The sequence below is a fragment of the Podarcis cretensis genome (assembly GCF_951804945.1).
Source record: "Podarcis cretensis genome assembly, chromosome: 3".
Classification (NCBI taxonomy): Eukaryota; Metazoa; Chordata; class Lepidosauria; order Squamata; family Lacertidae; genus Podarcis; species Podarcis cretensis.
This window is the reverse complement of record NC_137172.1, coordinates 112633557-112651224: the sequence shown is the minus strand read 5'-3', so window position 1 is coordinate 112651224 and position 17668 is coordinate 112633557. Positions and strand designations below refer to the sequence as shown.

The window sequence follows — 17668 nt, the reverse complement described above, 5'->3', positions numbered from 1 at the left end:
AGTTCATTACTAGGACTTTGAATTTGACTCGATACATGCACATGTTAAGAGTGGAAAGAGCAAGGGATGCTTCCAAAATTCCCCTTTTTTGAATCTGGCCCTTGTTTTTGTAGTGCTGAATAACCAGGTCCCAATCATAGACTAGAACTGAATTATTAGCAGTGCGATCCTATACACGTCAGTGCAGATATTTGGGTAAATGTGAATAGAATTGCAACCTCTGTTTGCCAAAAAAATAAAAAAAAATCTCTGGGCATTTGTTGACATTGCAAAGGCGACGGTGCATAATTAGCTCTTATCACAACATATTTTTTTTAGGACCCACCTTGTTTCAGTATTTATAAATTGCTTTAAACTATTTTTAACATTGCATTTTAATTATTGTAACCTGCCTTGGGACCTAGGGGCAGAGAGTGCGTAATTAGCAACAAAACCCTTCCATTGCTACTATTTGTGGTTTTTTTTGCTTACTTGCAGGTAAGCCATGCTCTCCACCATATTAAATGATTTATATTGACTAATAATAATAATAATAATAAATATTATTTATACCCCGCCCATCTGGCTGGGTTTCCCCAGCCACCCTGGGTGGCTTCCAACAAAACACCAAAATACAATAACCTATTAAACATTAAAAGCTTCCCTAAACAGGGCTGCCTTCAGATGTCTTCTAAAAGTTTGGTAGTTATTTTTCTCTTTGACATCTGGTGGGAGGGTGTTCCACAGGGCGGGTGCCACCACCGAGAAGGCCCTCTGCCTGGTTCCCTATAACTTGGCTTTTCACAGCGAGGGAACCACCAGAAGGCCCTCGGCGCTGGACCTCAGTGTCCGGGCAGAACGATGGAGGTGGAGATGCTCCTTCATGTATACAGGACTGAGGCTGTTTAGGGCTTTAAAGGTCAGCACCAACACTTTGAATTGTGCTCGGAAACTTACTGGGAGCCAGTGTAGTTTTTTCAAAACCGGTGTTATGTGGTCCTGGCGACCACTCCCAGTCACCAGTCTAGCTGCCACGTTCTGGATTAGTTGTAGTTTCCGGGTCACCTTCAAAGGTAGCCCCACATAGAGCGCATTGCAGTAGTTCAAGCGAGAGATAACTAGAGCATGGACCACTCTGGTGAGACAGCCTGTGGTTGGGGTGGGGGTTTTTTTGGAAAATGGAAATCACAACAGTTTAATTCTGTTACCAACTTTGTAGATCCCCCAATGAGAAATGAATATTGAGCGTGGGGATGACACACATTACCAGACAGCAGTGTAATGGATGCCAGAAAAGGATACCAGCCCAGTTACATCTCAGTTCAGACCAGCGGATGTCTTTCAAAAGCTGGCTATTCAGTTCCAGCAAGACACACTTATTGCAAGCTCATTCAATATAATTTCCATATCTGTAAACTCTTTAAAAGAGGATAGCTCCGAGGAATGTGGGAGGGAAGATACCGTGTTTGCAAAAGAGAACATTTCTAGCCTGTTTCCTTTTTATTTGATCATGCGATCTACAGTCTTTTTGAGGAATGGATTTGTTTAACTAGATTTGCGGGGCTCGAATGATGCCTTAGCAAACTTCATGTAAACAGAACCTCCGGCTAATCTATCAAGCACTATAGATTAGCTTGAAGCTCTGTTTAGCGAGACGATAATAAAACAAAAAATAAGTCCCACCAAATCCCTTTAGTATTATTTTGCTTCATTCCATAATCTCTTGAAATGAAGAAAAGATATTTTTAAATATTAAAGCCTGCCAAGACAGCCAGAGATCTTATCTCCCACATTCATGGTGGCAGCAAATAAACGACCGAGGAACAGTATGGCTTACTCAAGTTTCTTCTTTGCAAAAGGACTCTTCGCCACTCAGTTTATGCACACGCCCACCAAGCAAATACCGTCTCCTATACTTAGAAGTTCAGCTGGTTTTAGAAATGCACCGATACTTTTCACTTGGGTATGGCACCAGAACAGAGGCAGTGCTGGATTTACGTGTAAGCTAAACAAGCTATAGCTTAGGGCCCACTCTCTTGGGGCCCCCCCAAAAATCCAAACTGAAAAAATACTTGGATAAAATACATATTTTGTTATGTGCAAATGGCTTTAGATACCCATTAGGTTTACTAATTACCATATAGCATATGTTCAACACAAAAAAACAGCAACAATTTGTTGTTGACAAAGGACAGCTGGACATATGAAGGGCCCCATTATCTTCAGTAGCTTAGGGCCTCATCAAACCTAAATCCGGGCCTGAGCAGAGGTACACTGGTACCTCTGGTTACAAACTAAATTTGTTACGGAGGGCCGTTCTTAACCTGAAACCATTCTTAACCTGAGGTACCATTTTAGCTAACGGGGCCTCCTGCTGCTGCTGCGCCACCGCCGCACGATTTCTGTTCCCATCCTGAGGTAAAGTTTGCAACCCGAGGTACTAATTCTGGGTTAGTGGAGTCTGTAACCCGAAGTGTTTGTAACCCAAGGTACCACTGTATCACCATACAGTGTGCAGGACACCGAAATGCCTCAAAATGACTTACATACAGGATAAAAATAGCAATGACAAGAAAAAAATACAGTGGTACCTCGGGTTACATACGCTTCAGGTTACAGACTCCGCTAACCCAGAAATAGTACCTCGGGTTAAGAATTTTGCTTCAGGATAAGAACAGAAATCGTGCGGCGGCGGTGTGGCGGCAGCAGGGGGCCCCATTAGCTAAAGTGGTGCTTCAGGTTAAGAACAGTTTCAGATTAAGAACGGACCTCTGGAATGAATTAAGTACTTAACCCGAGTTACCACTGTAAAACCAAATTTAAAAACAGAGATAAAACAAGTTCTTAAGTGCTTGCACATCATATAGTAATACCTCCGTGAATGTTCGCCTTGTCTAGTGTCCGTTTCGGTGAACATCTGCAGCAAACCCGGAAGGACCGGAACGAGTTACTTCCAGGTTTGCCGCTTGCGCATGTGCAGAAGTGCTAAATCGTGCTTCGCGCATGCACAGAAGTGCAAACCGCTCCCTGCACATGCGCAGACACGGGACTTTGCCCTGCGTCCTTTTTGGCTAGCGGCCGGGGCTCTGGAACGGATCCCAGCTGCAAACGAGGTACAACTATACTTAAAAGGAAGAGCTTAAAAGAGGCTACAGACATAACTAATGACACCTGTTTTGCTCCTCTGGAGAGAGCCTTCCACAAGTGGGGAGCCACCACTGAAAAGGCCTATTCTCATGCTGTCACTCTCAGCATCTCCTTCAGAAAGTGCAGCTTGAGAAGGGCCTCAGAAGATGAATGCCGTATCCGGGTCACTTCAAGTGGGGAAAGGCAGTTGCTGAGGTACCAGGGCCCTGAGCTGAATAAGTTTTTAAAGATCAAAACCAGCACTTTGAATTGAGCCTGGAAACTGATCAATAGCCATGCTAAGATTGCTGTCAACGTGATCAGACCCATCTTGCCCAGCCAGTAGTCTGGCTGCTGAATTCTACAGTTTCCAAGCTATCTTCAAAGGCAGCCCCGTGCTTAATGTATTGCAGAAGCCTCGTTTAGAGTGCGGCGAACAAAAGCTTGGCTATTCCTGTCCCAATGGGTGTTTTTTTAGCTGGGTCACCAACCGAACCAGAGAGGCCTGTAAGACACCACACAGGTTATTTGGATGAGGCCCTGCCCTAGGTGAAATCTACGCACATATAAAAACGCTGTGGAAATTCTTTTTTTTAAAAAATAAAACGTTTTGAAAAATATTTTGAATTTTGCATAGTGCACTGTCTCCATCTAGTGTCGCATTTGTATACTGCACTTCACAACACATTTAAAATGTTTTATTTGTAGTTGTATAGCTGATTCCCTAGTCACTTGAGTTGCCCCAAGCCTAAGAAGTCTGGGTAAGATGTTGCAGTTGTCATGTTGCAACATCTGTAAGAGGAGGGGACATTAGCCCTGAATCAGCACTGTGTGAATTGAGTCCTAGTTGTGGGGTTCGTCTTTTGGGGTCTCTGTATATTTAACATAGTGGTTTGTGGGGGCATTATGAATTTTAAAATATTTTGTTTCTGAGCCAAATAAAAACGGAGGTTGCTACTCTGTAGACCTTTTATTTTACTTGAAGCACTGAATATTTTTCTTTTTGCCTGTCGACAGGAATCTTTCGTCTTTGAACCAAACTGTCTCTTTAAAGTTGATGAATTTGGCTTCTTTATCACATGGAAAAGTGAAGGAAAGGTACTGTTTGCAATGACTTCAATATCATGACTTTCTCTCTGGAGTATTTACCTCTCCGATCTTTGAAATGTGGAATGTGTGTTTGTGATAAAGCAAACTGCTGCCTGTTCCATCATGAAACACAACTAAATACCTTGGGCAACAAATCCCCAAAGCATCAGTTAGGGAGTAAAGCTCCATGGACCATAGTGGAACTTACTTCTGAGTAAACATGCGTAGGATCGCACAGTTACTGTATTTTTCGCTCTATAAGACACACTTTTTCCCTCCTAAAAAGTAAGGGGAAATGTGTGTGCATCTTATGGAGTGAATGCAGGCTGTGCGGCTAAGCCAGAAGCCAGAACAGCGAGAGGGAATGCTGTGTAGCGCTGCCTCTTGCTGTTCTAGCTTCTGGCTTAGCCCCTCTGTCCCTTCCCCCACCTCTCAGAAAAGCCCCCAAGAGCCACACTCCCTTTAAAGAGCCGTGTGGACCGTGTGTGTGGCTCATGAAAGGGAGTGCTAAGCAGAGCCTGGGATGCATACAGGCTCTGCTCAGCGCTCCCTTTAAAGAATACTTTTTTTCTTGCATTCCCGCTCTAAAAACTAGGTGCGTCTTATGGTCAGGTATGTCTTATGGAGTGGAAAATACAGTAATTTGTTGAGGAGGAATCCACAAGTGGAAGCACATTTTACAGTGGTGCCTCGCAAGACGAAATTAATTCGTTCCGCGAGTCTCTTCGTCTTGCGGTTTTTTCGTCTTGCGAAGCGCGGCTGTTAGCGGCTTAGTGGCTGTTAGCGGCTTAGCGGCTATTAGCGGCTTAGCGGCTTAGAAAAAGGGGGGGAGGGAAAAAACTCGCAAGAACTCGCAAGACGTTTCATCTTGCGAAGCAAGCCCATAGGGAAATTCGTCTTGCGAAGCACCTCAAAAGACGGAAAACTCTTTCGTCTAGCGAGTTTTTCGTCTTGCGAGGCATTCGTCTTGCGGGGCACCACTGTACCTCCACCCCACTCCACCCCTTTTATTTTAGTTAACTGGGGAGAGGAACAATATTTCGGGCACCTCTTCTCTCCCAGCAACCATTTGCTTATGGTAGGGAGGAGAGATTTGCTGAGCAGCACTGTGTTCTGCAGAGTTAGAAAATGGGATGGAAATGCAGAGAGTTGTATTACTATAGTGCTAATGGCTTGGTGATGGCCTTGGGGATATGTAATCCTGGTCCTTTCTCTGCTAGTCTCTCTACGCCCACTTCTGTGCTGGCAGCTGTTATGAGAGCCTAGCAACAGCCCAACTTTGATCCCTTCTTGTGATCTTCTCTCAGGATTCATCCCACCTTTTCTGTGTATTTGATGTGAAGACACAAAATGGAGGAGAAAGGACTTGGGTGTGGTGTGTAGTTGCTAAATATGTGTAGCTTTGTAGCCAAAATTTTATTATAGCACCATCATCAACATCATCACATCATTCACATTGAAGTGGTGAAATCACCTTGATCTGTATGCTTGAACTGAAATGAACAGAATACACACTGCTTTGTGTTAACTGCGATTGTGAATTCTACTCCAGCTTTGCTTTCTGCTACATTACCTATTTTAATGTGATCTTTATTATAACCAAACCCTTGAGATTTTCCTGTTTCCTTTGTCGTTCCAGGAAGGGCAAGTTTTGGAATGCTCTCTGATCAATAGTATTCGCTTTGGAGCCGTGCCAAAGGTATTTCTGTAATTCTCTTTAATGGTATTGTCTTAAACAATAAGTGTTGACTTGGGTCGTGGAGTTTACTTTGTAAGGTTGCTATCAACAAAACTTCTGAAAACCCAGCTTCCTCGATGGCCCCTTTAGTCTTCAAAGCAACAACTTCAGTTTTCTTCCAAAGCTTCAGCATATGCATAAATGCCTAAAAATTCCGGCCATAGTTAAGTGTTTTTAAGTTCCGTCAAATTTCATTTTTTAAGCATGTTCTTAAGTTTCACCATTTCAATTAGCAGGACTAAAAAATGCTGTCTTTGTGGGTGAAGCTTGCCCAAAGTTTTCTTCCAATTAAATTTTAGAAACAGCTTCAAACAGAGAGCCATCAAACACTTATAAAAATGTATGACCATTATTAAGATAAGGGTTTAATGTATTCATTCATTCGCATTCCGATCTACAAGATGTTGCCATGCAAATGAGCTTTCCTGATTTTAAGCAATAAACTGGAAATCTCTTTACATCAGAGTAACATGATAGGGTCTGTACAATAAATCTCCAATCTACATATTCCTTCAGTTCTGGCTTGCATGCAGACTACAGGGTGATAATCTGTTCTTCAGATTTGTAGTTTTTAAAAAATTAATTCTTTCCCCCTAACCTTCCTGAGGTTGTTGAAGTGGCAGAAACAAGGCCGACCAGTTCTGCAACTGGTTGCAAAACACAATCTTCTGGAGACATAGATTGGTAAACATAAGAGTCAGCCATATGTCACACTGCCCCCAGTGCCATTTATAAAAGGTGTGACCTGCAACGGTGATCATAGCTTAGAGAGTTGACCTATGACTGGACCATGTTTTATGAAAATGCAAACCATCATGCTGTGGAAAGGAAAACCAGAAGTGCAATTGAGCAAAAGAACAGTCATTGGAAATTGATTCCCTTTTTCCAGAAATACGATTGCGGTATCCTGTCTCTAAAGAGCATCTTCATAAATAACCTAGAATCATGGTGTGTCAGCTCCTAAAGGTTGAATTTTAACAAGTTGCCACCAGCTTTGTGGCATATAAAGTTTCCGCCTTCTGGAACAAGGCCTTTGTGACATCATCTTGCTTGGACTACTGCAATGCGCTCTGCGTGGGGCTACCTTTGAAGGTGACCCGGCAACTACAACTAATCCAGAATGCGGCAGCTAGACTGGTAACTGGGAGCGGCTGCTGAGACCATATAACACCGGTCCTAAAAGACCTACACTGGCTCCCAGTACGTTTCCAAGCACAATTCAAAGTGTTGGTGCTGACCTTTAAAGCCCTAAACGGCCTCAGTATACCTGAAGGAGTGTCTCCACCTCCATCGTTCTGCCTGGACACTGAGGTCCAGCGCCAAGGGCCTTCTGGCTGTTCCCTCACTGTGAGAAGCCAAATTACAGGGAACCAGGCAGAGGGCCTTCTCGGTAGTGGCACCCTCCCTGTGGATCGCCCTCCCACCAGATGTCAAAGAGAAAAACAACTACCAGACTTTTAGAAGACATCTGAAGGCAGCCCTGTTTAGGGAAGCTTTTAATGTTTAATAGATGATTGTATTTTAGTGTTCTGTTGGAAGCCGCCCAGAGTGGCTGGGGAAACCTAGCCAGATGGGCAGGGTATAAATAAGAAGAAGAAGAAGAAGAAGAAGAAGAAGAAGAAGAAGAAGAAGAAGAAGAAGAAGAAGTTGTATTACAAATACTCAGCTGTGCCGTGAATGCTTTCAAACTGTGGACTTGAAGCATTGATAAAAAAAGAAATATTTAGCAAAGGTGAATAAGAAATGTTTACATGTTAAATATTTGAGGTGGGGGAAGCGAACAAAATTCCTTTCTGTTTTAGCTCTGGACGTCTAACAAGGCATTCATTGTCTCTAACAGGATCCAAAAATATTAGCTGCTCTCGAGGCTGTTGGCAAGACAGAAAATGAACTTGAAGGGAAAATAGTTTGTGTCTGTAGCGGCACAGATCTGGTGAACATCAGCTTCACGTATATGGTAGCAGAAAGCACCGAAGATGCTAAGGTATTGTATATTTAAGCATTGCTATTCTATATAAAATTCCAAGTGTTCTACTGAAGGATAACAAGTTCTCATTTGGACACAAGTTCTCATTTGGAAATTGAAATGGGATTGTGCATGTTGCAAAAATTGAGCTAATGTTTCCATTGAACCTAATGCAGTGCTTTCCCAAATGTTTGGGTGTTTCCCCCCATTTGGGAAAATGTTAGAATGGCAATTTAGGAAGTGTGTCCGTGTGTGATAAAAAGTTTGCATTGCAGTGAAAGATGTAATCTGCAACTCTTCAAAGTAAGACTGCTGGGAGACTTTTGTTAAATACCACTTAAACCTTGGCTTTCATTTGAAGAAGAATGGAAAAGAATACAATTATAATCTTGGTTTTGTTTTCAAAAGGGCATGATGATGTATTTATCCTTTGCGAACTGTCGAGCCTGAGTGCAAAAAATAAAATATCTGATGCTTGATGAAATGAAAACAAAAACGTATTTCAAGCACTTTGTATTGTGGATATGTGAATTAAGGGCCTGTGGACATGTTGAGATGCCATATACTGAGTTAAATCATTGGTTAATTTAGCCTGGCAGAGGCTTTCCAAAAATTTAAAGGTTCCCCAACAGCAAACCAGAGATGCCAAGAATCAGTACTGGAACCTCCTGCATTTCAAACATGTGCACGTAACACCAAATTATGGAGCCACCCCAATGTGCTTTCTGCTACAAGTGTTCTCTTGTATTCTGTTTTCTTTTTAAGATTATGCTAATATACTCATGCTTCTTGCAGTGAAGTTTGCATTAAAAGCCTCCCAACTCAGGAAAGCCTACTGAGATAAGATTCGTCTGTGTACATATTATAAGGATTTTATCATATCTGTTTTAATATGTGTAATGGTTGTAAGGGGTTACTTGTGTGTAAATTGCCTTCAGTTTAGTCAGTTTGTTTGCTCAACCATGTTCAGGGTTAGAGCTCGCCCTCCGTGACCTGTTAGTCACTTGCAGAATCCGTCAGTGGGCGTTTCTTGAATCTCTTCCAGCATAAAAGCTGTTTGACCCCAAGTCTCCTCCTATGTTCCCTGCGCGGAACGCGTCTGCGCAAGTAAGGGGAAGGCAGGGGCGTCCCAACACTCTCTCCGCTAGTTCCGCTTGAAGGGTCTTGGAGCCCTGACACCGATTCCTCCATCTCCCTCTCCTCTCTATTGGTGTCACGCTGAAATCCTTCCCCTCTGATGGTTCCCTCCCCGGCATCGCTCTGGTGCCCTGCCTCCGTTTCTCCCTTTGATGTCAGTTCCCTGACAATATGTTTTGGAGATTGTTTGCTTTCCCCCTTTCTTCTTTATATGCTTTTTGGTTATAATGCTGCTATGCTATCCTATAACGAATTTGCAATTTTGAAAAACTTCTTTAAAAAATATTATAGTTCCCCCCCCCCCCCATCTGGAGTCCAGTGAAATTACTTTTGATTTACCATAGCAAAGCAGAATGGCTTGCTTCCCTTTTGGTGGATATGGTATTTAAGAGGCTTTTTCAGTAAATGGTTTCCCTCCAAAGATCGACGGTGTAGAGCTGACCCCATTTGTTTGATTCCTAGAAGCTCCAGTGCACATAACATTTCAAAGCAATTACAATATGTCTGGGCATATATTGTCATGGACAGTTCCCAGGAATACCAAAGATCCCAGTTACACAGTTTGGAGTACCGTAGTCTGTTCTCCAAGCTCACTTATAGACGAGGTTTCATTACATCCTGGAAAAACTGCTTCACTAGCACAGTCTGCTATGAGCGAGAGAGGCTCTCTTTCAACAATTTTTGCAGGAGATAAATACCCCCTGCCATAATAGCTTTAGAGCAGCTATGTATTGGTATAAAAAGGTAAAGGGACCCCTGACCATTAGGTCCAGTCGTGGCCGACTCTGGGGTTGTGGCGCTCATCTCGCTTTATTGGCCGAGGGAGCTGACATACAGCTTCCAGGTCATGTGGCCAGCATGACTAAGACACTTCTGGCGAAGCAGAGCAGCGCACGGAAATGCCGTTTACCTTCCTGCCAGAGTGGTACTTATTTATCTACTTGCACTTTGATGTGCTTTTGAACTGCTAGGTTGGTAGGAGCAGGGACCGAGCAATGGGAGCTCACCTTGTCGCGGGGATTCGAATCTCTGACCTTCTGATCAGCAAGTCCTACGCTCTGTTGTTCAACCCACAGCACCACCCATGTCACATGTATCGGTATATTCCATGCTTATTGTATGTCAACACCCCCTAGCCGATCCCCCATTAGAATAAAGAAATTCACACAGACATGGATATTTTGTTTAAGGTTTTGGGCAAAATCTTGGCCACGACTTTATTGATTACAGGAATGAGAGCGGTATTGGCTTAGGCATTGGCAAGACCATATCTGACTCCTGCCTCCTTTGCGGGAAGCCTGTAAGGGTAAACCACCCAAAGGGAAATTGCTTCGGGGGAACCCGCCTGCATCTCCCCTGGTGTTCCCAGAGGCCCAGCATGGCCCTAGCCCCTCAAGCAGACTTCGGACAGGATCCTGGCCCCAGATTCCTTTAACAGAATACCCTTGAAATGGAGGGGCAGGCGATGGCCGACCTCCCCTCCCCCATTCGACAATAAGCCAATGCCTAACTGCCAAACCTTACAAAGTTGTGACGATTGCTAAGAGGTAGGCAAAAACCAAGTGGCCTGTGCCAAGTTGCCAAATGGAAAAAAATCCTACCAATCTCTGACTCAAGACAGGCAACCAACCGAAGTTCAACGCAAGGCACTTAAATTAAAGGGAGGGTGGGCGAGTGTTTGGCAGCGCGAAGCAGGAGCCTGGCACACGTCGCACTGCTGCTTTTATATTTTCCCCCACAATCATCCTTCACAATGATTGGGCAATAGCCCTGGGTGATTGTGGCGCCACCCCCGGTGTAAGGGTAATAGCTTCACCCACACCAGGGTGGGGGGGCCAGTTTGAGGGACTGCCCGCAACCAGGACCATCTATTAAGATGATCCCATTTTCTAAGAGCACAGGGAAAGCTACTGGGCCATATTTAGTGGGACAAAACAAAAACGCCCCAAAACCTAGATCCTCATCCCGCCTTTGAAATCTCGGTAATGTCCCGGATGAATGGCAACCCTATTTTCATGTCATAACTGATTCATCCCATTAAATAGCCATGTGAGAAGTCTCCGCACAATTTTATATACACTCATTGAATAGCAGTGGGCTGACTTCCAGCTCAGTTTTAATTTTGTTATGAACATTATGGCATGTGTGTATATCAGTTTATATCGAGGAAAGATAACATTCTCGAGAAGATGCTACTTTAGGGAACAGAGCCTAAGTGCAAATAGGCTACCAGGGAAAACACAATCTTAACTTAGCGGCCGAGAGCATTTAATGGCATCTTAAACTCAAGCATATTTGCAAAACCGCTATTCACATTTAATGGCCAATACGTCTACAGTACTCATTGCTATGAATATACTATTAACCGTGAGGGAGCCTTCCCAGACCCGCTGAAAGAGGCGGTTATTAAACCGCTTCTTAAAAAACCATCTTTAGATGCGGCCACGATGGCCAACTATCGCCCAGTCTCAAATCTTCCATTCTTGGGCAAGGTGATTGAGCGAGTGGTTGCCGAACAACTCCAGGCACGCCTGGAAGAAGCAGACCATTTGGATCCCTTCCAGTCGGGATTCAGGCCTCATCATGGGACTGAAACTGCCTTGGTCGCACTGGTTGATGATCTCCGGCGGGCTAGGGACAAAGGTGAGAGTTGTTTCCTAGTTCTGCTGGATCTCTCAGCGGCGTTTGATACCATCGACCATAACATCCTTCTGGACCGTCTTGAGGGGCTGGGAGCTGGGGGCACTGTCATACAGTGGTTCCGCTCCTTCCTCCTGGGCCGTGTTCAGAAAGGGGTGGTGGGGGATGAGTGTTCAGACCCCTGGGCTCTCACTTGTGGGATGCCTCAGGGTTCTGTCCTCTCCCCCATGCTTTTCAACATTTACATGCAGCCGCTGGGAGAGATCATCAGGAGGTTTGGGCTGGGTGTTCATCAGTATGCCTCTCTTTTAAATCAGAACCAGTGAAGGCGGTGAAGGTCCTGTGTGAGTGTCTGGAGGCAGTTGGGGGATGGATGGTGGCTAACAGATTGAGGTTGAATCCTGACAAGACAGAAGTACTATTTTTGGGGGACAGGAGGCGGGCAGGTGTGGAGGATTCCCTGGTCCTGAATGGGGTAACTGTGCCCCTGAAGGACCAGGTGCGCAGCCTGGGAGTCATTTTGGACTCACAGCTGTCCATGGAGGCACAGGTCAAATCTGTGTCCAGGGCAGCTGTTTACCAGCTCCATCTGGTACGTAGGCTGAGATCCTATCTGCCTGCGGACTGTCTCGCCAGAGTGGTGCATGCTCTGGTTATCTCCCGCTTGGACTACTGCAATGAACTCTACGTGGGGCTACCTTTGAAGGTGACTCGGAAACTACAACTAATCCAGAACGTGGCAGCTAGACTGGTGACTGGGGACGGCCGCCGAGACCACATAACACCGGTCTTGAAAAACCTACATTGGCTCCCAGTACGTTTCCGAGCACAATTCAAAGTGTTGGTGCTGACCTTTAAAGCCCTAAATGGCCTTGGTCCAGTATACCTGAAGGAGCGTCTCCACCCCCATCATTCTGCCCGGACGCTGAGGTCCAGCGCCAAGGGCCTTCTGGCGGTTCCCTCATTGCGAGAAGCAAAGCTACAGGGAACCAGGCAGAGGGCCTTCTCTGTAGTGGCGCCCGCCCTGTGGAACCCCCTTCCAGCAGATGTCAAAGCGATAAACAACTACCTGACATTCAGAAGACATCTTAAGGCAGCCCTGTTTAGGGAAGTTTTTAACGTGTGATATTTTACTGTATTTTTGGTTTTTATGGAAGCCGCCCAGAGTGGCTGGGGAGGCCCAGCCAGATGGGCGTGGTATAAATAATAAATTATTATTATTATTATTATTATTATTATTATTATTAACCACGGTTTGATAATGTGCTTTATGTACCACAAGTGCTGTTGGTTGTGAAGTTGAGTGTTTTTGCATTTCTGCTCTTTTGAAAGGCAGTTGTATGGTAGGGACGCTATTTTTTTTTTATTACAAAAGAAGTTCACCTTTAAATTATCTCCATAATATTCCTTTTAATTTTAGTAGTAACCAGACTGTAAGCACAGGCACTGCGATGAGGGGACTTAGGAATCACTCATTATTTTGGGCACTTTGTTTAGGTGTGATCTACTTGAAATAAATGCCCAATGTCTAGGCAGCAATAATTATTATTAAGTTTGTATACTACCCTTCATCGGAAGATCACATGGCTGACAAAATGAACAGACAAAATGCAAAAGAAAAAGAAACCACAATAAAATAAAAACAAACCAATACCCTCCCAAACGCACAAATTAAAAGCCATAGAATGTTCATCAGCCAATGACCTGGTTGAAGAGAAACTTTCTCACCCGGTGCCTAAAGATATGTAACGAAGGCATCAGGTGAGCCTCCCCAGAGAAAGCATTCCACAAATGGGGAGCAACCACAGAATAGGCCCTGTGTTCTCAAGTTACCACTCTCCAGATCTCTTGTGGAGGAGGCTCAGAGGATGAGCACAGGGTCCAGGTTAATGCATATGGGGAGAAGTGGCCCTTGAGGTATTGTGGCTGGCTTCACAGTTTTTCCTGCAACATGATTTTTGCATAGCACCCACCCACCATGATTCACAATATACTGCCAGGCCAGACTGTTAAATAAAAATAATAATGCATCACTGAACGGAAACAACTTGTGTCAGTGCGAATGGTTGCAGAGCAGAGTGAAGCACTCATGTACTGTGTGTGTATGTGTACACAGTCCTACACCCCTGTGGGAAAAGGATTTTACACTACTTTGGGTGAATTCTTTTTGGAAGAAATGTACTTTTGCATACCTTTAGGTTTCTCCCAGGGTTTGCAAACAACTCACCTGTTTTGCTGTTGAACCAGCTGTGCTGCCAAGCCTAACCAGATATTTCTGTCTCTTCACTCTCAACCTCTTAGTTAAAACTCCAAGATTGAAAAAGAAGTTAGACCTGGCAACTCAAGGAACATCAACTAATAAGTTTTTTTTTTTCCAGGAAAGCTCTTGAAACCAAGAGATTGCACGATTCAAGGATTAAAGTTTAATAAGAAACTTGATTTGGGAAACTTGCCAGCTCCTTAACTCTGCCCCAGTACTCAGCTATAATGGAGAGCACAAAATGAGGGCAAGGTCATACATAACAAGCTTTCCTGTAGAGGTTACTATATTGAACACGAAACAGGTTTTTGTGGTAATAATCTGAAGCAGGTGTTCGATATTGAGGAGATGTATTTTGAAGCTCACGGGCTGTACAAACTATGGTCATGTAATTTGTACAGCACAAAGGAAGCAGAGCATTCAAACAAGATTTTCACTGCCTCTTCCTTAACTAGCTTCTGAAGATAATGATCCTGATGGACTGTTCTTTTTAACCTAAACCTAGGACCTCCCATATTGCAGGATATCAGGCTGTTCTTAATCTACCCATTTCCACACCGAGGCAAAGCTGCGGTCTGCTTGTTTGCTTTCATCTCTCCATTACTGCTCTGCTGTTGGCCACCAATTTGGGAACTACATTAATCATATTGATTTAAAACCACGATTCTACTTTCAAATGCTTCCAGAGTTTTAAAAAGACCTACAAAGCCACAGAGATAAATGGGGGAAGCTTTGCATATTCCCAGCATATTAATGGGAACTCTACCTGGATGTATGGCTGCTTGGACCAAGTCCATTGGGCATCTGAAAGACATAGATATATCTATTCAGCTATTTGTATGATGATGATTGATTGATGGACTGCCTTTTATACAGTGGTGCCTCGCAAGACGAAAAGAATCCGTTCCGCGATTTTTCGGTTTTTTAGCGGTTTTTTCGTCTTGCGAAGCAAGCCCATTGACGGCTTAGCGGATTAGCGCTATTAGCGGCTTAGCGGCTTTTAGCGGCTTTTAGCGGCTTATCAGCTTAGCGGATAAGCAGATAAGCGGTTTAGCGGCTTAGAAAAAGGGGGGGAGGAAAAAAAAGTCAGAAAAACTCGCAAGACATTTCATCTTGCGAAGCGAGCCCATAGAGAAATTCGTTTTGTGAAGCGCCTCCAAAACGGAAAACCCTTTCGTCTAGCGGGTTTTTCGTCTTGCGAGGCATTCGTCTTGCGGGGCACCACTGTATTAGTATTCATGCAATTTACAAACACACTAAAAACTGCTAAAAATAGTTCTTAACAGTGCAAAAACCAACTAAAGACAGGTTTAAAAATGATACAAAATCAACATCTAGCGTAGACCTTTTATTCTTTTTAATAAATGTATTTATTTGGTTTTTCAGATTAAAGTTTTACAGTCACATATCCAACATACACCATAGAAATAAGATTCCAAAGAATCTCCTGGACTTCTCTCCTCCGCTTTGTGGATCCTATGGTCCGTCATTCCTTCCTGCATCTTTTGTAATAATCCAAATTTTTTACCTCTCCATTGTGCCCAAAATTCACCATTAAACTGCAAGTGTTATTCTAATCCTAATAATTTTAAGTGTTTACAATAGTTTTTAAGATAAATAAATTTTCCCCATTCCCCATTATAAAATTTCCCTATTAACATTTTGGTCTTCCAGATTTCTGATTCTTCCGGTCATTTTTGCCATTTCAGCATAATCCATAAATTTAATTTGCCATTCTTCTCTGGTAGGGACTTGATCTTCTTTCCATTTCTGGGCCAATAACATCTATGCAGCTGTGGTCGCATACATAAATAGTCTTTTCTGCTCCTTTGGGATTTAGGCGCCTACGTTAGAATACCTAACATAGACCTTTTAATCCAGCCAGTAAATCATCTTGAACCAGTTGTCAACTGTGTTCATAAAGTGTGAATAATAGGTGTCCCTTTTATCTCAGTTGGGATACTGTTCCACAAAATGGGCAGCTGCACTGACAGTCCTTCTGAGATTTTCGGGATGTTAAGGAAAAGCTCTTCTGAAGAACGCAATAACCTACAGAGAATATAAGGGATGGTGGCTATCAAAGTGCAAGTAGATAAATATGTACCACTCCGGCGGGAAGGTAAACGGCGTTTCCGTGCACTGCTCTGGTTCGCCAGAAGCGGCTTAGATATGCTGGCCACATGACCCGGAAGCTGTACACTGGCTGCCTCGGCCAATAAAGCGAGATGAGTGCTGCAGCCCCAGAGTCGGCCACGACTGGACCTAATAGTCAGGGGTCCCTTTACCTTTACCCTACCTAATTCACACTTCCCAAAACAATGCACGAAACCAAACACTGCTCTCTTTTAATATGTTCACCTCTCTGAATTTTGTGATGCAGTTCCCCAACCAAGAAGAGTTGACAATAATGTGCACATTTAAAGGAAGGTATGCATGAAAACGCGGGACGCAGGTGGCGCTGTGGGTTAAAGCCTCAGCGCCTAGAACTTGCCAATCGAGAGGTCGGCGGTTTGAATCCCTGCGGCGGGGTGCGCTCCCGCTGCTCGGTCCCAGCGCCTGCCAACCTAGCAGTTCGAAAGCACCTCCGGGTGCAAGTAGATAAATAGGGACCACTTACCAGCGGGAAGGTAAACGGCGTTTCCGTGTGCGGCTCTGGCTTGCCAGAGCAGCGATGTCACGCTGGCCACGTGACCCGGAAGTGTCTCCGGACAGCGCTGGCCCCTGGCCTCTTAAGTGAGATGGGCGCACAACCCCAGAGTCTGGCAAGACTGGCCCGTACGGGCAGGGGTACCTTTACTTTACCTTTATGCATGAAAACATACACATAAGTAGGGGGGATGCATTGCATTTCGGGAAATTGCCGCAGATTGTGAATATTATACTGTTTGCAGTGAATATTACATTGTTTACAGTGAATATTACACTGTTTACAGTGAATGAACGCTGCTTACAGAATGTGCTTATTAGGAGAAATGTGCACTGAAATGCTGACAAATTTTCATGAGGCTCAAACACATATAGTGATGTGGAAATGTGCTGAACTGAACTCAATATTATAAAAATGAGAAATGGAGAGATACCAGAACCGACAGCATTGCCCATTCCTAGTTACATTCAAAGCTTTTAAACTTGATTCACAATAAATTTCTTGCACATACCGCACCAAATAACTGAAAACAGGCATTCTTCATCCTGGTCTTGTCAAGGTCAGGTTAAAGTCAGATATGGGGTAAGGGTAGGCGGCCTCCTAGCCTAAAATGGGTCTGTGGAGAACTATTATAAGAGGAAGCAATGGGATTAAAAAATGTAATTAATAAATAGGATTGCATATTCTAGCCACCCAAGATTTTAGAGCTTTGTTTATGTACAGCATCCATTTTTATCTCCCTGCCCGTTAACGTAGGAAAGAGGCAACACATTATCAATATAAATGGCAAATACAGACTGACAAATCCTCTGAATGAGAATTCCACACCTCCCTGTATGGCTGTCTAAAGAATCCTGGTTTTCCACCAATTTAATTGTTCTTAGAACCAAGAGGGATGTAATACCATTTGAAAACTGGAGTTTATTTCAATGGTTTTCTTAGTTTCTTTATCTCCTTAGCTGTGTGGTACAGTGTACTACTGCTGACACCTGGTGGCATTCTTGCAAAAGAAGGCATTATTTTTTAACTAACACTTGTCTCTTTCAGTACTTATGGGTTTTGTTTGGTTTTGTTTTAAATTCTTAG

At 43.8% G+C, this 17668-nt stretch overlaps 1 protein-coding gene across 15 annotated transcripts in view; it reads left to right on the top strand.

Annotated features, from left to right (window-relative positions):
- Positions 1-17668, top strand: part of PLCB4 (phospholipase C beta 4) — a 235423-nt gene that overhangs the window by 142548 nt on the left and 75207 nt on the right. For all 15 annotated transcript variants that reach the window (XM_079969714.1, XM_079969711.1, XM_079969709.1 and 12 more), the window contains 3 exons: positions 4123-4203; positions 5834-5893; positions 7773-7916. In XM_079969714.1, the coding sequence (XP_079825840.1) occupies positions 4123-4203; positions 5834-5893; positions 7773-7916 (285 nt within the window). The remainder of the gene's footprint in view (positions 1-4122; positions 4204-5833; positions 5894-7772; positions 7917-17668) is intronic.